Source organism: Cervus canadensis, chromosome 13 (genome assembly GCF_019320065.1).
Source record: "Cervus canadensis isolate Bull #8, Minnesota chromosome 13, ASM1932006v1, whole genome shotgun sequence".
Taxonomy (NCBI): domain Eukaryota; kingdom Metazoa; phylum Chordata; class Mammalia; order Artiodactyla; family Cervidae; genus Cervus; species Cervus canadensis.
Window position 1 is genome coordinate 16,070,386 of NC_057398.1, and position 21,455 is coordinate 16,091,840.

The 21,455-nt window shown below is 42.4% G+C and overlaps 1 protein-coding gene across 1 annotated transcript in view; it reads right to left on the bottom strand.

Moving 5' to 3' along the window:
• LAMC1 (laminin subunit gamma 1) overlaps positions 1 to 21,455 on the bottom strand; it is a 119,229-nt gene that overhangs the window by 15,217 nt on the left and 82,557 nt on the right. Inside the window, exons 5-19 of the mRNA XM_043486180.1 lie at positions 20,252 to 20,440; positions 19,314 to 19,431; positions 18,845 to 18,943; positions 18,621 to 18,757; positions 18,128 to 18,250; positions 17,847 to 18,036; positions 17,423 to 17,535; positions 13,897 to 14,118; positions 13,587 to 13,775; positions 6,976 to 7,221; positions 6,367 to 6,520; positions 5,629 to 5,771; positions 4,445 to 4,623; positions 3,205 to 3,361; positions 420 to 625 (exon numbers count right to left, since the gene is read on the bottom strand). Of these exons, the coding sequence (XP_043342115.1) occupies positions 420 to 625; positions 3,205 to 3,361; positions 4,445 to 4,623; positions 5,629 to 5,771; positions 6,367 to 6,520; positions 6,976 to 7,221; positions 13,587 to 13,775; positions 13,897 to 14,118; positions 17,423 to 17,535; positions 17,847 to 18,036; positions 18,128 to 18,250; positions 18,621 to 18,757; positions 18,845 to 18,943; positions 19,314 to 19,431; positions 20,252 to 20,440 (2,465 nt within the window). The remainder of the gene's footprint in view (positions 1 to 419; positions 626 to 3,204; positions 3,362 to 4,444; positions 4,624 to 5,628; positions 5,772 to 6,366; positions 6,521 to 6,975; positions 7,222 to 13,586; positions 13,776 to 13,896; positions 14,119 to 17,422; positions 17,536 to 17,846; positions 18,037 to 18,127; positions 18,251 to 18,620; positions 18,758 to 18,844; positions 18,944 to 19,313; positions 19,432 to 20,251; positions 20,441 to 21,455) is intronic.

Consider the following 21,455-nt stretch of genomic DNA (forward strand, 5'->3'; position numbering starts at 1 on the left):
AAAGCACTGATCTCAAAGGAGGGGATTATTTATATTAATAAACAAGTGCCAAAATTAAATTTTTATCAGTATTATTTAGAGAAAGAATGCCTCTTTATTTAAGAGATCTTCAGTTAATACCAGCATCCTTGACTACAGATTATAATTTCTATTTTCAGCAGAGAATAAAGAAAGCTTAAATTGCCTAGAAGGAGCAAAACTAGAGACAGGACCCAGATGTCCTTTGGTTTTAATTCAGTTTGGGATAACTATTTCAAGGCAACTATAAGCAATGTGGCTTTCTTCCTCCATGTTCAGAGACAAATAAAAAGATACAAGGAGTCAATTTATCTGAGGAAGCACTCGACTCCCAGTAAAAGACTTGCTGTGAATGACCAAGGGACTCCCCAGTCCCACCCCAGGCTGCCCCAGTCACTCACCACATTGGCGATGGCAGCCTTCGCTTTCTCAAGTTCTCTGGACGCGATCTCAATTAACTGCTCGGTGCTTTCTACCCGGGAACGTGCTTGTTCAGCCAAGTTTCCGGTCTCTCCAATAGTATTGCGGATATTCTGTAAACGGCTAATTTGGCTGAATAAGGTGTTATTCACTCTCTGGAGGCGATCCATCAGATTTTGGTCTACATCTGCAATAGCAGTGCAGAAGAAAGTTCATAAATTATCTGAAGGGGGGGGACACACCATCTCATATGAAATCTGAGGCACTGCTTCTCATCACACTTCCAAATATAGCATCTTTCTGACAAGTTTCCCGAAGCCATCAGCAGAGCTGGTCAGTCCTCACTGTGCCCAGCAGTACCACCACTGTTACATTCAACCACGGTCTCCGATTGTGTTTTACTGGAGATGAACACACCATCTCTCCCACTTGACAATGAGTCCCTCCATTCTTACTCCACACAGCATCCCAGTCTTATACAATGACTGGCCAAGAGAAGACACTCAAGACATGGTCTAATGAAGCAAAGATTTTGACACTCCTGCACATGCAAGGTTGAATCATAAAAATACAATGTTGGTAAAAGCACTACCAGTCCTGAGAGCTGGACAGTTTTCTAAACTAGGAAAAAACTCAGTTCAAAATAGAAGTTGAAATACAGCACTTTAAATTCATTTTTAAAATTTTAAACTAAGTAGACTCTTGCTGCCACCCCACACATCCACGTAATTTCAGACTGATCTCTGTTTTTGAATAGTTCTTCGAATTGTTCTTTCTTAATTTTGCCCATTCAATTTAAACCTCATAGCTGTACCCTAATCAATCAAGAAACATATATAAGCCCATACAAAGATAATTCTGACATTATTAAAATTCTCACATGTCATAAGGTTATATTAATATACAGGAGTCATTAAGTCAATCTTATTCAAACTGACCAGTTCTTAATTCTGCATGATGCTAGTGTTGGTATCTGAATTTTCCAAGGTATGTAAAAGAGATGAGAAGTTGAAGTCAAGATCAACAAAGGAATACAGGCTTGGAAAATGGCATCTTGGAAGCAAGGTCACCCAATCAATATACACACAAAGCTGGTAGGCTTCAAAATGCTCATCTAACTACAGAATGACCCCGTTCAGATATTAAACAATTCTTTGACAACCCAAAGATTTTTAACAAAACAGAAAAGAAAAAGCAAGTTGAAATCACGGAGAATCACTTAGATTTAGGAAGCAGCCAATGAAGTTATAGAAGCCCCTTCCATTTCAAATTCCAAGAAGGTAACCTATTGATCTCTCTGGCTAGTTTTTTAGAGAAACAATAGTATCCCCCCAAAAAGGGAAGAGATAACCTAAGTGGATCACTTCAAAGCCCTCTAATTCCAAGTGTCCACATGTACCACATAATCTCCTTTCAAAACCGAAGAATAAACACAAGTTTAAACTACAAATGAAAACTTAGGGAGAGTCTGAAAGGATAAATCATTATGAAGACATTCTTATTCTCAGCTAGTTTGAACCTAAGTGGGAAAAGTCAGCCAGGAACCCCATGAACCAGGACTCAGTGGGCGTGGATTTTAAACCCCAGCCTCACTCTGGTGGCTCCCAAAGCGAGCAGAAGCAGGAACCCATTACGCTCCCCATCCTTGAGGTGGCTCAGGGGGAAGAGCGGCGCCCATGGCTCCCGTTAGAGCTTCGTCCCACAGGATCATCCCCTCGGGCAGAGGAAAGGCTGTAGCCATTGTGGCTGAAAAGAGCCCGACCTGCTGCGGCCGCACCGAGGTGTGGGGCCTGGACGGGTGGCAGTGCCGGCCGACCTCGCTTTCTTGCCCCTGACCGAGCTCGAGATGCTGGCACCAGAGCTGTGTGCCACACCCCACCTCTCAGGTGGCTGAGCAGCGCTTACGAACGACCACCCCACATTCAACTCTTCAACGGATGTGGCAGGACAGATATGAATTTGTTGTTACAGGAGAATACGTTAATGGAAAAGTGTGTGTCAAAATTTGAAAAATTAACATTCTAAAAAAAAACCCCACCATTATTTATATAGAACAGGAAACCCATAAATTCTTCTTAATCTAGGTTTAAGACTTAAAATGTAACAGCTGAAACAAAAAACATGTTTTTGACATGTCATTTTATTTTTCCATTTCTAAAAATTTACCTCATAGAACAATTTCTGGACTGTCCTACAAAAATTAAACAAACTTGCCCAAACCAGATATATCCAATTTCTTCCTTCTATACTTCAATCATTTTATAAAATCTTAGGGACATTTAAAACAGGAAGTAAGCAATATATTTAGTTTTTGTTGACCCGTACCCTGACAAGAAGACTTCTCTAACTCACAGTGGACATGGAGTCAATAGGGAAGTTGATCATTGCGGCCCCAAGTGTATTAATGTTAACGCACACTTGCAGTGAATATCTGGCGAGCACCTGGATCTCAACGATGGAGAAAATTCAACACAAAAGTAACCTCAGACCAACAGTGAGCACCTTGATAGAAGGATTTATAAAATGCTTGGGTTTTAACATCTAGCCATTTTGATGTAATGGGAGAATTATTTTCTGCTTAGTGTATCTTAAAACAGTGACAAATTCTTTTCTACATGTTTAACAAATAAAATCATTCATATTCTAAACATAGTTTAAAAACTGAGAAAGCATTTTATAAAACCATACTATTTAACCTTGAACTAAGAGCCACATCTAAAGATGGCCCACCTCATGGAAATTACCCACTTGTTTAACTTCGTGTACCTTTGACATCCTGGGCTTCACGAAGGAGGTCGGTAACTTCTCTCTCTGCTTCCTTTAGTCTATCCTCAAAGGCTTGATCTGTCACCATCTCATCCCCAGTTCCAAGGTTTGCAATGAGATTCTCTAATTCCCGGAGTTTTGCTCGATGATCAGCAACCTAAACATAATGAAAATGGAAAAAGGAAAGGTAGGATGTATAAACTTTCCTGAAGAACTTGATTGTACTTCCTGCAGAAATAATCATCAAAGCGGTGCTCTATAAGTGTGGAGGTCTACATACTCCATGTATGTAAACTTTTAAGTAGATAACATGTGTAGTTTTTCCTCATTTCTCTGGTTTCAAAAGAAAAACTGTCAGGCTGATTCCTGCAAGCTGCAAGCTGATGATTCTCCAGTTCTGATCGCTCTCTCCTGTTTGAGATTACTTTCCTGATATCACCACTTGGCTCTCTGACAGGTATTCTCAACTTAACATCCAAAACTATACCCTTGATTTTTTTTCTCTTAAGTATGTATTCTCTGAATCATCTCCATTTCAATAAGTAGTGCCTCCAACTACCTTAACCAAAACAACCCAAGATCTATCCTTGATTCTTCTCTTTCCCTATCCTGACCCTCTCCCATATCCTGCCTTGTTGAACACACATATTTATCTAATTCAGTCTAAGTTTTCCCTTTTGCCCTATTCCTAACCATCCAACTGCATGGAGCAGAGTGTTCTTGAAGTATAAACTGAATTTCCCAGCTTAAAACTCTTTAGTGCATTCCCATTGGATTTTGAATAAAATCTACATTTCTTACTCTGGTCAACATGGTGCAACATAAGCAGTCTCTAACGACCTCTCCAGTCTTATCACAAACCATTCCCTCTTTTTTCAGCAGGATCCATATACCCTAGAGCTTCAAGGCCTCTGTACCCCACGTTCCTTCTTCCTGGAACAGCCTACCTATCACTTCTCCTTTGGCTTGCTCTTTCTTTATCCTTAAGATCTCACCTTAAGTGAGTTTCCACAGAGGCTTTATAGAAAGTAGTTCTCCCCAGTTATTCTCTGCATTCTTTCTTATACTTATCTCAGTCAGTATTTAATTTTTATTATGTGTCTCCCAGTCGGCACTTGAGCCCTTGAGAACAGGGGCTGGGTCTATCTGGTTCACCATTTTTTCTCTAGAGCTGAGAGCATAGGAAGTGCCCATCCAACATCTGCTGAGTGAATGAACGCATGCACTGTTGGCAGCTGACCTTATCCTTCACCAGCCGGTAACAAGCTGGACATTCCTGACAGCCAGGCCAAGACCGATTGTAGAAATAGTTCTCTTCACACTGGTCACAGCGATTCCCCACAAAGCCTTCTCTGCATTCACAGCGACCATCATCCTTGCACTGGAGGGAAAGAGACCCCTCAGGATGACAGTCACAGGCTGCAGAATAAAGGGAAAAGGGTACATAATAAGGAAAAAACAGGAGTGCATTTTCTTTAAGCTCAGACTGATATCAATAAGCCAACTGTACTCTCATTATAAGTAGATACTTAGTGAAAAACAGGCTGATTTAGGAGAATTTAACTGGTTATGCCTGCTCAGCAGAGAAGACAGACATTTTTAAAACAACAGTAAATTTTAAAGTAAAGTGAGCATCTTTTGGAGGGGGCACACTTCCTATGACTGAATATTATACTAATTAGTCTATGAAGTAGAAATCAGTCCATTATAGAAAGTGCCCTTTTCGTGCACTTCCAAGAATTCATCTCTATCTTCATCTCTCCAACCATTTAATTTTTTCTTTCTCTAAGGAACTAGAACACCCAAATGCTAGTGCTGATTTTCCATTATTTTGTAGTTTGTTTACTCATGTTGTTCTCTGAACGGAGTCAATGACCTATGCTGCATTCCACAGGAGAAACGAAGGAATTCAGAAAGCAAAAACCCAAACTGTTCTGCGGCCTAATTCCAGGCAAGTGTTTATGCCAAGGAGCAGCAGATGTGGACATGTAAGCGCACCAAAGGGCCCCAAGGGTGGGAAGCAACTGCAGTCAGTAAGTCAACAAACACGTCTGAGCAGAGTCCCTCACAGCTTCATTATCTGCACGAAGAATGTGATCAATTAAAAAGTTTCATTAAGCACAGGAGGCGGCTCGGTAATCAAAGGGTAATCACTTGAAAATATGAAAGACCAGAAAAAGGAAGAATCAGAAACACTATAAAAGAAGACATAAATTGGGTGGTTGCTAAGAAACCAGAGAGGCTTTCAGTCCTTCAAGTTTTACAAATGGATCATGTTTCTGAAATAAAGCATCTCTGAGGACTTGGGTATAGCCCTGACTGTGAGCCGTAGGCCTACACGGAGGCTGGTGAAATGTTTTGGATTCACAGTTCTAACGGGAATGAGAGGGGACTAAAGACCTCAATGCCACCCACGCCCCTTACGTTTGCAGCCTTCGGGTCCAAACCCAAAGTGGTTGACCTCGCAGTGCTCACAGTGCTGACCGGTGATGCCAGGCTGGCACTCACACTGGCCACTGTGGATGTCACACTGTCCGTTGGTGGAACCCAAAGCGTGGCAGTCACACCTAATAAACGAACACATGGAAATTCTCAGGTAAGTAAAACAGACTTTCAGCAAACCTTTCTTTTTTTTCTTTCAGCATAGGACTGATACAATTTTGTATCAGAAAACAGAATGTTTTAATGATGACAGATGTTAAGGGTTATTACACCCCCGAGGTCCCAGTAATTTTCATGAGCTCTACTCAGATCTTCTTTTTCTAACCTAACCCACACAAATATTGCTGTTCCACTACTAAACCCACTTCCAACCTGGCACCGCATGGGCGCTGGGCTGGAGCTTTGAGAATGGGAATTCTCAGCCTCTAACACCCTAGAAGGTCTGATTCTAAACGGCTCAGAGAGGACTTTATAATTTGCATTTTTTTAAACAAGCGTTGCTCAGGTGATGCTGGCTCAGCTGGCGCCACTGCCTTCCGCTCTGCTCTCATTACTTCACTGCAGCTCTCCAGCATCGCCTCTGAACGGTGCCTTGCCTGTTCCAGGCACTCTGTTCCCGGACAAAGCCAAACCAACTGTGGAAATATAACTTACAAAAATGCACCTGTGACAATAAAAGAAAGCCAAGGCTACCCGCACCAAAGGCACCCGCCGCTTTACCTCTCACAGCCCTGCCCGCTCTGCAGGTTGTAGAATCCGGGGTCACAAGCGCCGCAGTCCCGGCCGGTCACGCGGGGCAGACACTCGCACTGCCCGGTCACGGGGTTACAGCTGCTCTGCTGTTTCACCGTCCCGTAGGGGTTGCAGTCACAGGCTACGGCAGGAAGACACAGACAGCAAAAGATGCACATCACCCGAGAGGAACGCTCAAGTGTAAACGACACAAATAGTCTTTCGACTCGGTTGTCCAACACAGCAGCCACCGGTCACCGGACAGAGATGCGCCGACGATGTGAAACACACACTCAACTTGGAAGAAGCAGTGTGGGAAAAAAAACGTACATCTCAACCATTTATACTGATTACTTGCTGAGATGATAATACGTTAGATATGGCAAATAAAATACAATGTTAAAATTAACTTAACCCGCTTCTCTTTATTGTACTGTATCTACCAGAATAATTTAAATTACATGAGTGGTTCCCACGATACCTCTGTGCAACAGCGCTGCATTAGACCAGACAACTGTAAATATTTAAAGAGACCATGCAGTGACGCTCAGGATGAATAAGCGTAACTGCGAGAGGATTTGGCTGATGGCTGGTTACCTTTGCATTTGTCTGCTGGATTGGGAGCCAGGGGATTTCCAAAAAATCCATCTTTGCACCGGTCACAGTAGAAGCCGGCCGTGTTATAGATGCACTTCAGGCATTCTCCCGTCAGGCGGTTGCAATTCCCAACCGCATTGGGATCGATGTTGTCATTGCACTGGCACAGGCGGCAAAGCCTCACGGGGCCGTTACTACCCAGAGGGTCTCCGAAGTAGCCGTCATCACACAGCTCACATCTTTTACCTGCGTGTGAGACAATCTGATGTTACCAGAGAAAGGCCTTAGATGTTTCTAGTGCCACTGGTTACAGACAGCCTGGAGCAATCACCAGGCACAGTGCTACCCAGTGCCATGGACACGGCACCAGCCTAGGAGGGAAGAAGACCTGGGCTGCAGCTCTGGCATGGTGCCCGGCCACTGGGGTGACCTTGGACACATCTCCATTTCTTCAGAAAGACAGCACCCAGTTTGCCTCCTTCTCCAGCTTTTGAGGATTAACTGAAATCATGCCCTAAGAGTGCTTTATAAATGAGGCTTTACTAAACTTTACAGCCCCAAGGGTTGGCACATTCACCTATGTTTGTTTTTGTCAATAACACTGAGAAAACTGAAAGATGACACTTTTTTTAAACATGGTTTTTAAAAAAATATTTATTTGGCTGTGCTGGGTCTTAGTTGCAGCACACGGAATCTTTTGTTGAGGCGTACGGACTCTCTAGTTGCAACGCATGGGCTTATTGCCCTGTGGTGTGTGGGACTTAGTTCCCCGACCAGGGATTGAACCCATGTCTCTTGCATCAGAAGGCAGATTCTTTATCACTGGACCACTGGGAAGTCCCTGAAAATGACTCTTCATATCATTCATTCCTTATACAACAGAGTTGAAAAAGTGATAGTCACTCAGTCATGTCTGACTCTTTGCGACCTCATGGACTATAGCCCACCAGGCTCCTCTGTCTACGGAATTCTCCAGGCAAGAATACTGGAGTAGGTTGCCAGTCCCTTCTCCAGAAGGTCTTCCTGACCCAGTGATTGAATCTGGGTTTCCTGCATCGTAGGCAGATTCTTTACCATTTGAGCCACCAGGGAAGCCCCATATAGCTGGTTTGGCAGGATCATTTTCTTAAAACATAAAAGGCATCTACTAATCCTTGTGTGAGCAGTGTCAGCCAGCACAGAAGAGACCTCAGAGATCATCATTTGCTACTCATTCTTATTATGAAGAAAGGAACAGACAAGCTAAGAAATTTGCCCACAACCAAGCAACTAATAATAAAAGAGACAGAACTAGCATTCAGGACTCTTCCCACTACATTAAACTCACTGCTCCTCATCCTTCCTTTTCCACTTGCCCACCATTATTAGCTCAAGCTGTGTTTTGGTATCTTTGTACCAAACTGGGCCTAAATTAGCCTAAACTTCTTTTGGAGAAACAGAGGTTTGTTCATTTACTCATCCCTTTAATACTGCCTGAGCATCTATCATGCACAGACTGTTCTCGGGTTGTCCAGGGCGATGTGGAGAACAGGGTGGATGAGGTCTCTACTCTCACAAGGCTTGTGCTGCCCCTGAGGCAGATGAGTTCACAGACAAATAAACAAGACCACATCAGATAGCGACACGCACAAAAAAGTTAAAACAGAAAATATGATAAGAGAGACAGGTCAAGGGCTACTTCATATTGGGTGGTTCCTCTGTGAGAGGAGCTAATTGGGATGACAATGGAGAGACACAAGAAATAAACCATGATAATATCCAAGGGAAGAATGTTCCAGAAAAGCAAGATGAGCTTGTGGAAGCAGTAAGAGCAGCCATGTAGAGCACAGTAAGGAAACTGGGTTTAAATTAAAGTGCAATGAGGTGCTACTGGGGGGAGGGGGGTGTTTCTGAGTGATGAGATCTGAGTCACATTTTAAAAGTATCATTTTGGCTGCTGTATGGGGAACGGGTTGTAGGAGAGCAGAGTGAAGCATGGAGGCAAATCAGGAGGCTATCTCAGGTGAGAGGTGACCATGGTGTCAGACAGGGTGGTTACCAGTAAAAGTGGTAAAGAGTGGTCAGATTTGAGATAATAACACCTTCTGGCTGACTCCTAGAAAATGAAAGAAAGAAGAATCAAGGATAAGCCTAGGATTTTAGCTTGAGCAAATAGGTAGATGGAGATAAAGACTAGGGAAGGAACAGAGTCAGAATTGAAGACAATCAAAGACCTAGCTTGGATTTGCTTAAATTTGAGATTCCTTTAGCTGTCTGATTCAAAATCACAACAGAAAAGATTTGGCACCTTCAAACTAACAACACTTGAGCAGAGTTAAGAAAGACAGCATCTACAGAAGGCAGGGGAGAGTGCTGAGACATCTCAAGTAGAGTGTAGCACTTGGGATAGTAATGCAGGGGTCCATAACCTGGACCTCAGGGGGTGAGCAGTTACCAGAACCTAATAGTTTCTAACTTTATCAGAAAGAGCTGTTTGGAGAAGGTCACCTGCCAAGAGCCGAGAGACCCTTCAGAGATCAGGTCTTGGAATACATACTCTGCCCTCCTCCTCTTTTCCTCTCTGATCTATGTGCGTCCCACCAAGCGCAGGTGGCCATGTGATGCAGGACACACAGGTCTCATCAGGGTGGAGCAGCGCAGAGCATAAATATGGAGTGGCAGATGGAAGCTCCCCACCCACCATCCAGGTAGAGACAGCCAGTAGGTAGCTGGCCCTCGAGAGAGCAAGGTCAGGGCTGAAGACATGGATTTTCCAGCTGTAGGCAAGGAGGGGCTTTTGAAGCCTAAAGGTGAGAGATGCTCACCTAAGGAGAGAATACAGATAAGAAAATCCCAGGCTGAGAAACAGAAATGATCGAAGGAGACCCAAAAGAAGAGAAGAAAAGGATAAGAAAACCAAGGAGAGGGAAGAGTTACAAAAGGCAAGAGGAGAAACTCTTTGGAGCAAACGGAGTAGTCAGCAGTGTCCAGTGTTGCTGAGACACCAGGTCAGATAAGGGCAGAAAATGGACCACTGCATCTGGCAAACAGAGACCACTGATGAGGTAACAGAAGATCTAGCTGGGGATGGGGCAGGACGTGAAGAAACAGGATGTTAAAAGGGGATGGGAAGCTAGGGGCCCTTTTGCCTCTGAGGTAAATACAACAGTTTCCAGACACGAGATCCTTCTCCAGCATAGGATTAAGACAGTACTTTAGTTCTGCTTTTTCATCAGGTAATTTAGCTAGTTTAGATATGATCCATATTTTAAATGTCTTAGGGACTTCCCTGGTGGTCCAGTGGTTAAGAATCTGCCTCCCAATGCGGGGGACACAGGTTTGATCCCTGGTTAGGGAACTAAGATTCTACATGCTGTGGGACAAATAAGTCCATGTGCTGCAACTATCAAGCCCACACACCGCAACCAGGGGGAAACCTGTACGCTGCAAGGAAAGATGCCCTTGCCACAACTAAGACCTGACACAGCCAAAAAGCAACATTAAAATGTCTTAAAACCTGTCTTGAATAAAACTCAAATGAGAAACTTGCTAGAAAAGTCAAAACAGACATGGTAGCCCATAAAAGCTCTCGTTGCAAAATATCCTCCAAAGCTATAGCTAGCCTGCCCCTTTGTTTCAGAGTCTAGGATGTAGGTTCTAATTCAGGCTGTACTACTTACATGACTCGGGCAATTTATAGACTTCTCTTATTATCCTTCCCGTACCAGGAGAGGTGTCTTTTTTCTCCTTTAGCATTCTTGAGTGCATTTCTTTATCTGAACTAACCTCACTGTATGAAAATGATCTCTGTGCCTCCCTCCACTTTTAGACCCTGGAGAGTAGGGACCCTCCTTTTTTCATCTTCATAATCCCAAAGCCATGCACTCAAACAATTTTGTTGAAAAGAGATTAGTATTATTAATTTACCTGAAAAGATCATTTTAAGTATTAAATGCAGAAGCAAATCATGCATGAAGATCTCAGTGACTATCATCAGTCACTCATCCTTCAACAGTCTTCTAAGTGAGGAGCATCTTACTCTGCCCCTGCAAGCTCTATTCATTTATTTAATAAATACTCGCACTCATTCAACAAACACATGCGCCAAACACTATTTCAGGTGTTAGGGATACAAAGGTGAATAAAACAGAGCAAAGTCCCTGCTTCAAGGACCTTAACTCTGGGGATGGAAGGGGGAGATAAGCAATAAACAAATGAATACACATAAAAATATTGAGCAGCTAAAAAGTGCTATAAAAAGCAAAGCAGGATGTAGGAAAATAAAGAGTGATAATATTGGTTTTTTTTAACAGGCTCTGTGCTGGTTTCATGCAGACTTCTATATCCTAATTAACATTCTCAAGAATTGCTATAGATCATCTTCTTCAATCCAGGTGATACCTCGAAAAACAAATGCAGTTGACCCTTGAACAATGCAAGGAGTGGGGGGGTTGACTGACCGCCCCCCTGCACAGTCAGAAATCCACAAATAAACTCTGAAATTCCAGCCCCCACCTTCTGTGGTTCCTCTGTATTTACAATTCCACATCCATGGATCCAGCCAACCATGGACTATAGTACTGTAGAATTTACTATTGAAAAAATCTGCATATAAGTGGACCGATGCAGTTTAAACCTGTGATGTTCAAGGTTCAACTGTATATTTCACAAATGTTCTGTGAGAAGCATTTAATTAGTGACTAATATAACATTTTCTAAAATGTTCTATATGATATTCCATCTTTCTATAAGCATCCCAAATAATTTTACTTCACCATCTGTACTAGTTAGTATAGACATGAGAATGACTCCACAATGCTTAACTGTTCAGCTCATTGACCAGTGACGTACCAATGAGTAGAGGGATCTCTTACCAAAATGCTGTGTTAAATGCTTCTGAGTATAGACCCTGAATGTGAAATATTTACTATACTCTGCGACAGCAGAGCAAAGGGTCCTAAGAACCTGCGGCAGTAGCACAGAGAGGATTCATTGAGGAAACCATTCTGGGGAAGGGATGTTTCAACTCAATCCACAGGAGAGTTAGGAGCTGGCTAGGAAAAGTGAGATCTGGGTAAGAGATCAGGGTAAGCATTCTAAAGAAAGAATAGTTCATGGCAGGCCAGAGTCGGTGCCTCTGGGGGAAGACAAGACCAGGAGGGCTTGGAGAAGAGGGTACCAGTGCAGGGGCAGGTGGTGGGGAATGAGGCTGGAGAAGTCTGTTTGTAAGAGACTCTGTTGGGCCACTGTTTGGTTTTTTTAATAAATGACAACAAGAAAAAGAAAAGTTAAAAATATGAAATTCTATACTAACCTCTACTCCTCATTTCCTCAACTGCCTTAAGCAAATGACTGGCTCTCCCTGCGTGGCACGGCCTGGTGCTCGGTGTGGGGTCAGGGGGGGAGTGGAAGGAAGGTAGAGTGTTTTAATGGTTCCCAATAATTAAAGAGTGTTTTTGATGAGACAAGAGAGATGCAGATTATGAGCTCAGTGCTTCAGTTGTTCTGTTTATGTTCACGCTCTGTAGCAATATTTTTTGAACAAAGAGCTTATAGTGGAGTCAAAGGCTAGAAGGCTGGCCAGAACCTCTCTTATTACATGAAGGCTAAAGTCAGTGGAAGAAGGGGAACTGTCACCTGTGAGCCCCAGTCTCCTCTGTCAACCAGCACAGGCAGCTCCTTGAGCAGCCAGCAAAGATCTACTTCAGTGTTCTTATCAAAAAGAAAGAAACTCAGAGAACGGGAACAGAGGTATATATCCAAAGCTATAAAAATATTTTATTCCCAACTAAATGTGATGGGCTCTGATACATTTGAAACAACTATTTAGAGAACAAATTTTAAAAATGCAGCTTTACATCAAGAATCCCCGGGTGGCCTCACAAACTGAAAATCAAGTTTTGAACCACATCTTATAAGAGAGTATGTTGTAGTAAATCATCATCGTTGGCACCTGAATGCCTAGGTTGAAATTCCAGCTCCTTCAATGACCAGCCATCCATCTTTGGACAGGTGACTTAATTGTGCCTCAGTGTTCTTAACTATAACCTGAGGATGGACTTCCCTGGTGGTCCAGTGGTTAAGAATCTGCCTTGCAATGCCAAGGATGTGGATTCGATCCCTGCTCAGGGAAACTAGGACCTGATGCAACCAAATAAATATTGGTGGCTGAGTGGTAAAGAATCTGCCTGCCAACGCAGGAGACTCGAGTTGGAACCTTGGGTCAGGAAGATCCCCTGGAGGAGGAAATGGCAACCCACTCTAGTATTTTTGCCTGGAGAATCCCACGGACAGAGGAGCCTGGTGGGCTACAGTCCATGGATTCACAAAAGAGTTGGACACAACTTGGCGACTAAACAGCAATGAACAACCTGAGGATAATACAAGAAGCCATCTCAGAGGGCTGTGAGGATTAATGAGGCAGTATATGTTAAAGTACTTAGAAAAGCACCTGGCCATAATTATTACGTCAGCTGTTATTAATATCATATATGCATTTTATGAATCCATAATAAACCTGTTTCCGACAAAACTTTTGCTACTGGGAAAACTAATCATGAAACCAAACCAGAAAAACCCTAACCTCCAAAGCCCGTCCCTCCCAGGTGCTCCTGCGGGTAGAGCCGACTCACCGGTCGTTCCGGTAGGACAGTTGGTGCACACCACCTCCTGTGTCTTAGGGACAACGGCACAGCTGGAGCCCCCAGGACACGGACAGGGCTGGCAATCGAAGGAGGTGCCCGCAGTCGAGTCTCCATAGTAGCCATCGCCGCACTTCTCACAGTGGGGCCCGGCCGTGTTGTCTCTGCAGTTACAAACACCTATTTGGAGAGCAGGTGTTGAGAAGGAGGCACGCGTCCAAGTGAACAAGACAGTGAGCATTTCTGACCCGCCTGCTGAGGAGAATTGAGGTCTAGCAGTCCCCAGAGGTCACCGTCTCACCTGTCTCAGGGTCACAGGTCTCGCTGTGCCCATTGCAGGTGCAGAGCACACATGGACTGTATGGGCCAAGGCTTGGGGTTTCTCTTCGGTAACCCGAGAGGCACATCTCACAAAACTGCCCTCCGTATCCCACGGGACAGGTGCAGGACTCCACCCAAGTTGCGGGGACCCCGGGCCCAGGACGAGCGCTTGCCAGGGTGACATCATCCAAATAGCCAGCACCTGTGTGCGGAGGGGGGAAAGAGGATCACTGAACTGGCTTCCGTTTTCCAAAACTTCATGAAAATTCATCAGTGCTAAAGGACAGATTCAAAATTTCGGAGACAGCCAACCATTTGCTTAATTAATCTACTGGAGAAGATAACTAGAAAATACCACTTAGATCAACTATGTGGTACCTGGTGCTAAGTATCTGGAATGGCGGTATATCAAACTCTTATTTTTTAAACACACACACACACACATACATGCACACAAAAATTTCAATTTTACAGTTCTCCCAATCTGATCCCCTGGAGAAGGAAATGATAACCCACTCCAGTATTCTCGCCTGGGAAATCCCATGGACAGAGGAGCCTGGCGGGCTACAGACTCTTTTCAGGAGTCACAAAGAGTTGGACATGACTGAAGTGACTTAGCACACGCACCCAATCACCAAAGTGAAAAACAAAAAGCACCGGGCAATGATCTGGGGCAAGAAGAGATGGAAGAATGTGGGAACAGGAAGAGTCTAAGGCTACAGCCACGAAGCCACAAAAGCAGGCAGTGATCATAGAGTTTAAGGGTTGGAAAGCAGCGAAAGCACCTGTCAATAAGGACCACGCAACTGTATTTTTTGCCCTGCATAAAATAGCAAAAATAATTAAACAAGTTCGAATAATCAGGGCTACTTTGACAAACATAATTACTCCAAAGCCATTATGCCATTAGGCCATATATCATAACACTTTCTTGTTTTCAGAAGAAAATAGAAAGAGAAAGCCTTATATTGGCTTAGCTCAAAGGTTCATCCAGCCTAACAGTGCATATGACAGGCTCAAAAGGAACATCCAAGTTTTTATTATACCAGCATGTTTCCCTTTAATTTCCATCCCACTCCTACCTCTTATACTCTTATCTTTTAAGTGTATCTCCCCATGTTATGAAATATCTCTTGTTTATAGAGAAAATGAGAAACTGAGGTTAAAGGACATCTCTTATTTCTGCCTTGAACTTAGTTTAACTTTTACTATATTTATGGGCTTTTTCAACATTAGATCATGAAAGACATCTCCACTGTTAAAGTGCTTCCAACTCCAAACATTCTTAAGTCTCCTCATCCTAAACGTATTCTTCCTTCAATCTGCCCCTAGTCCCAAATTAAAATCTCTCTTTTCCTCCCCTTAAAGCTGCACTTCTTAAAAGAATATTTTACTTCATCTTCAAATGTACTTGTAATTTAATTTACTTAATTAAATCATTGCAATCTAACTTGTTCCAGCACTTCTCTTTTTCATTTATTTATTTATTTTTTTTATTAGTTGGAGGCTAATTACTTCACAACATTTCAGTGGGTTTTGTCATACATTGATATGAATCAGCCATAGATTTACACGTATTCCCCATCCCGATCCCCCCTCCCACCTCCCTCTCCCACCCGATTCCTCTGGGTCTTCCCAGTGCACCAGGCCCGAGCACTTGTCTCATGCATCCACCTGGGCTGGTGATCTGTTTCACCATAGATAGTATACATGCTGTTCTTTTGAAATATCCCACCCTCACCTTCTCCCACAGAGTTCAAAAGTCTGTTCTGTATTTCTGTGTCTCTTTTTCTGTTTTGCATATAGGGTTATCGTTACCATCTTTCTAAATTCCATATATATGTGTTAGTATGCTGTAATGTTCTTTATCTTTCTGGCTTACTTCACTCTGTATAAGGGGCTCCAGTTTCATCCATCTCATTAGAACTGATTCAAATGAATTCTTTTTAACGGCTGAGTAATATTCCATGGTGTATATGTACCACAGCTTCCTTATCCATTCATCTGCTGATGGGCATCTAGGTTGCTTCCATGTCCTGGCTATTATAAACAGTGCTGCGATGAACATTGGGGTGCACGTGTCTCTTTCAGATCTGGTTTCCTCAGTGTGTATGCCCAGAAGTGGGATTGCTGGGTCATATGGCAGTTCTATTTCCAGTTTTTAAGAAATCTCCACACTGTTTTCCATAGTGGCTGTACTAGTTTGCATTCCCACCAACAGTGTAAGAGGGTTCCCTTTTCTCCACACCCTCTCCAGCATTTATTGCTTGTAGACTTTTGGATAGCAGCCATCCTGACTGGCGTGTAATGGTACCTCATTGTGGTTTTGATTTGCATTTCTCTGATAATGAGTGATGTTGAGCATCTTTTCATGTGTTTGTTAGCCATCTGTATGTCTTCTTTGGAGAAATGTCTGTTTAGTTCTTTGGCCCATTTTTTGATTGGGTCATTTATTTTTCTGGAATTGAGCTGTAGGAGTTGCTTATATATTTTTGAGATTAATCCTTTGTCTGTTTCTTCATTTGCTATTATTTTCTCCCATTCTGAAGGCTGTCTTTTCACCTTACTTATAGTTTCCTTTGTAGCAGCACTTCTCTTAAAATAAAAAGTCATCAATGATTCTTTAGTTGACAAATAACAAAATCCAATTGTACTGTCTTTCCCAATCTGTTAACTTCCTTAAAATTCTTTTTTTCTCTTGAGTCTCAGATCAAGGTCCTTAAATAACCATGCTTCTAGGATTGCTTCTTTTCTCTTCCTACATTTTTTGTCATATTTCCAAGTTTAAAAATGACTGCCCATACATTGACAACTCTTTGATTCTAAATCTCCAGTCCCAACTAAGTCCCATCCAAATTTCTAACTACTTATAAGACATTTCCATTTGGATATTCATGCAGGCACCTCAAAAATCAACACATCCAAGCTGCTGATGCCACTGCCAAGGCCACACCAATGCTCTGATTCCTCTACCCCAGCATTTTCTACCTTTCTACAGAAATAGGTCCTTATTCTAAAAAATTACAGGAAAACAATTTAAAGGCACACTTAAAAACAGCTTTGTTTATCTAAAATTATAACGAATGTTCATTCAGTAAATTTTAACTTTTCATCATTTAGCTAAAAGGGCTTGATAATTGATTTAGTTAAAAGGGTTTGATAATTACATAGGAAGAAGTAAAAAGAAATGGAGGTTAAGTAATGTAAGCCAGTACAACTATATTGGGATTCTTAGAAAAATCTAATTACATATATAATGTAACCTCAATAGGCTTACCCATTATAAGACAACACTATTTACTAATTTTGGGATAATTTTCTCCAGGTCCTTAAGAACGGTTTCTAAATGCATTATTTTTATACACAATTCATGTATGATGAGGAAGTTTATTATACCACTTCTTTAGGATCAGGTTTACATTAGGACTTTAGAGATAAGCTTTTGATTATGGATCCTTTTCCTAATCATCATCTTAAATGATTATTTTAATTATATTATAACTTACTTCTCTCACTGTATGTCCCACGAATCTTGATAGAGGTCAAATTGTTCAGGAGTTTCTGAAATTCGAAAGGGGTAAGAGTAGGCCTCCAAGGGTAATCTGTCGCTTCATGGAGCCTAGAGAAAAAGGAAGGGGCATGTTAACCTCTGTGAGGACAATTTTGGGAGCTGAGAAAGTATCTCTTACTCATCCATGCCACCCACGATGCACTGCTCTGCCGGCCTAACCACGTCAGAGATGAGTCTTTTGGTTTGACCATACCACTGGAAAAGGCACAGGTAAACTGGGGCAAGTGCCCTTTTACAAAGTCACATCGAGAACCCCAACGTTTCTCTTTAATACACACCTTGAGGCCTGAGGCGCTTAGATAAAGAAACCACTTTTATCATTCTGGTCAAGTCAGATTTTATAAACCAAACTGTCTTACCTGAAGACGTATGTCACAGCGGTCTCACTTGGGTAGGAATTGCCCTGAGCGATCAAGGGCACAGACACTCTTAGGCCAGCTCCTTCAAGTACCAGGTCTTCTGCCGAGAGGCGAGTGTCTCGCCTGTCCACACGGAAGGAGAAGGAGAAATTCTGACCATAACTCAACACCTGCTTGCCCAAGAACTTCGCTGGAAGGCAGACACAATGGTGAGCAAGAACATGAGGTCAGGAATAAACACAAGCACATGCCACACCACAAGGCTTCCGAGCCTTACTTACCAGGAGCGATGAAATACCTAGGAAAGTAACTGTCTGAGATGACAGCAATATCCTGCCTCTCAGAGGACCACTCAAATGATGCTTCAGAGCCATCCCTTTGTTCTGCATGCCACCCGTCCTCATCTACAAGCAGAGGATGAAAACACAAGTGCAGTTACCTTGCAAACATCCTGAATTCAGGTCCTCTGTATTCCACAAAACATACAGAAACTCATCACTGCAAGTTTTTGAATAGATGGAAGCTGTAACAGTGCCTATATATGCTATACCTCTGAAGCTGTATTTTTCTTTATTTTACATAACATTTACACTCACTGGTAAATTCTAAAACCATCTGTATATGTTTTCATTAAATTAAAAGCCAAACAAAAATCACATACATTAAAAAAAAAAAGTGTTGATATTCTCAAAAGCTCTTCAAAGAGTTACTGACTTTTTTAATACTGTAAGCCTAGGCTCAAAATTCTAGGGGACAGAAGGAAAGGTCTTTTACCAGTCTCAAAGGTAGAGGTTATAGAATAAACGCTGTAGCCAACGGCATTTGTACACACGGAAGAATGCCCAAAGCAGAAGCAGGGGGTGCACCCTCTAGGGTTAGATGATTCCAGATTAAAAAATCCAGGTTTGCATCTGAAAGAGATTAAGATACAATCAAGTATTTTTTTGTATCTGAAATATGAGAGAAGACACAACGCAGCCAGAGAAAGAATGAACTACCTCTCACAATTGAAGCCTTCAACATTGTCTTTGCAAACACATCTTCCTGTTTCAACATTACATTCATCTATGCTGCCAGAAGGATTGCAAGAACACGGCCTGTTGGATGGAAAACGGAGTGAAACAATGAAACAAGAGGATAAAGAAATTTTGCTCCAAGTCAGTCTTTTGTTTTACATGTTAATAGATTTTTTTTAAAAAAAGAAATACATAAAAAAGCAAAATGAATCCTAAAGTCATCTTTGGATTTGGATTTTATTTCAGTCAAGGACACCCATCACATTTAGACATTAAAAACTGCTTCATTTCTGTACAAAACAATCCTGGATCATCATTACAGCGAGAAGCCTTAATTAAATCTTGGTGATAATTATTATGGGGGGGGATGTTTACAAAGCTGCAGATAAGCTACAAGATCTATTACTAAGAATCAGCTACAATTGGGTTCTGCCCCCTTAAAAAATCTTACCTGCATCCAGCCTCAGTGAGAGAATGGTACCCAGGCTGGCAACGGTCACACTTGTCCCCCATCACTCCTGGCTTACAGCTACATCTGCCATAGCTATCACACTGTGTACTGAGGGAACCTGAAATATAAAGCACTCAATGTCAACCCCCAGAGAGGTAAGTAAAACTAATGTCTCAAAGAAAGAAAACTGGTAAGTAAAAACAATGCTTGAAATTCAGTATGTAGATTGGTTTTCAGTGCCTAGATGGTAACCAAGAGACTAAAGGTCAAATTTTAAAACAGAACTCCCTCAAAACCCATACCCCTTTAAACTATGACGTTTAAACTTTTCAGACATACACCCTAAGATGAATCTACTCATCATTATTGAAAAATACTAACAAATAACTCTGTACCCATGATAAACTGCATGCAAAATCAGTCACTGTGGACAAGTACCGGCTCCTTAGGGCCTGTGTCTAGAATTTAAGTATATACAGGCAGGAACAGCAAAAATAAAGTTCAAACTCCTAGAAAAGTAGAACAGACTAAGAGCTCTCAGCTCCTCTGAACACGCAGCAACATGCGGCAGGGGTTTAGCCCTCCAAGGAGGTTAGACTAAACAAAATCATTAACAAGGAAGAACTCACAGAGCAGCTAAACAACCTTTTACAGTCAAAAGTTCAAATGGTCTCAACGATCTTACTGCTAATTATTTATAAACCATTACTCAGGCCAATCCCAGCTTTATACACACCAGAAAGTCATCTAAAGGTTCCACCTGGTTAAAGAGAGTTGAGGCCAATGCCAAATCATTTACACAGTATAACAATATTCACTCTTCTATACTTAACCTGTGAGAATCCTAAGGAAACAAAGCTTTATTTCCTGGAGATACAGGAAATGCTTATTTTGTCTCCCAACCCATCAGGCTGAAGCAGACCCTGGCTGTCACTTACCAACAGGACTACAGTGGCAGGGAGAGCAGGCTTCCCTGCTCCCGAGGCGGAAGAAGTTCTCCCTGCATCTCTCACACTTGGCGCCGTCTGTGTTGTCCTGGCAGTTGGTACAGTGGCCACCGTGGCCCGTGGAACGGTATAGTTCAGGGTCAAAGTAGCACTCCTGCGATCGGCCATTGCAGTCACAGGCTGGTGGCCAAAACATGAAGTCAGATCCGAGTTTTGAAGACTCAAACCGAACTGTAATTCCCCACATCTCCATGACAGATGGTGGAGGTGGTGGTGGTTTAGATGCTAAGTCGTGTCCAACTCTTGCAACCCTATGGACTGTAGTTCCTCCGTCCATGGGGCTTCCCTGGCAAGAAAACTGGAGTGGGTTGCCATTTCCTCCTCCAGGGGATCTTCCCAACCCAGGATAGAACCCTGGTCTCTTGCATTGCAGGCGGATCCTTTACCTCTGAGCCATGATAGTTGGTAGTAGAATAAGTATGACTACCAGATACATTTCTCATTAAAAAAAAAAAACGAAAAAAGTATGTCTATTAATAAAAGGTTTATAGTCAGGTTATCAGCTTACAAGGAAATGTTCATCCTTATAAAAAGTGGTACTATCATAGCTTAGCTGGTAAAGAATCCGCCTGCAATGCAGGAGAACCTGGTTCAGTTCCTGGGTTGGGAAGATCCCCTGGAGAAGGGACAGGCTACTCACTCCAGGATTCTTGGGCTTCCCTTGTAGCTCAGCTGGTAAAGAATCTACCTGCAATGTGGGAGATCCTGGTTCAATCCCTGCGTTGGGAAGATCCCCTGGAGAAGGGAAAGACTACCCACTCCAGTATTCTGGCCTGTATTGTCCAGCAGATCACAAAGAGTCAGACAACAGAGTAACTTTCACTTTAAAATATAACTAATTCCTGTACTTGGGAATCTCCAGATAGTAGTATATATACAAGTAAAAGCCAAGTCAAATTACAGTTTTTCTGAGTCTTTATCCTTCATTTTAATACCAAGTCCAAGCACAAGGGACCAGTTCATATGCAGGTTTCAGTTTACCTTTTTAGGGCTCAGACAATTCACTAACTTTCAAAATGCCAGATTACTTGCATACTGAGATTGGGGTGATCTGAGCCATATTGGGTACAATATGTACCTCTGTAAAAAGAAGCAGGAAATCTAGATGCACTAGAAAGTAAATCCACTAGAAGGG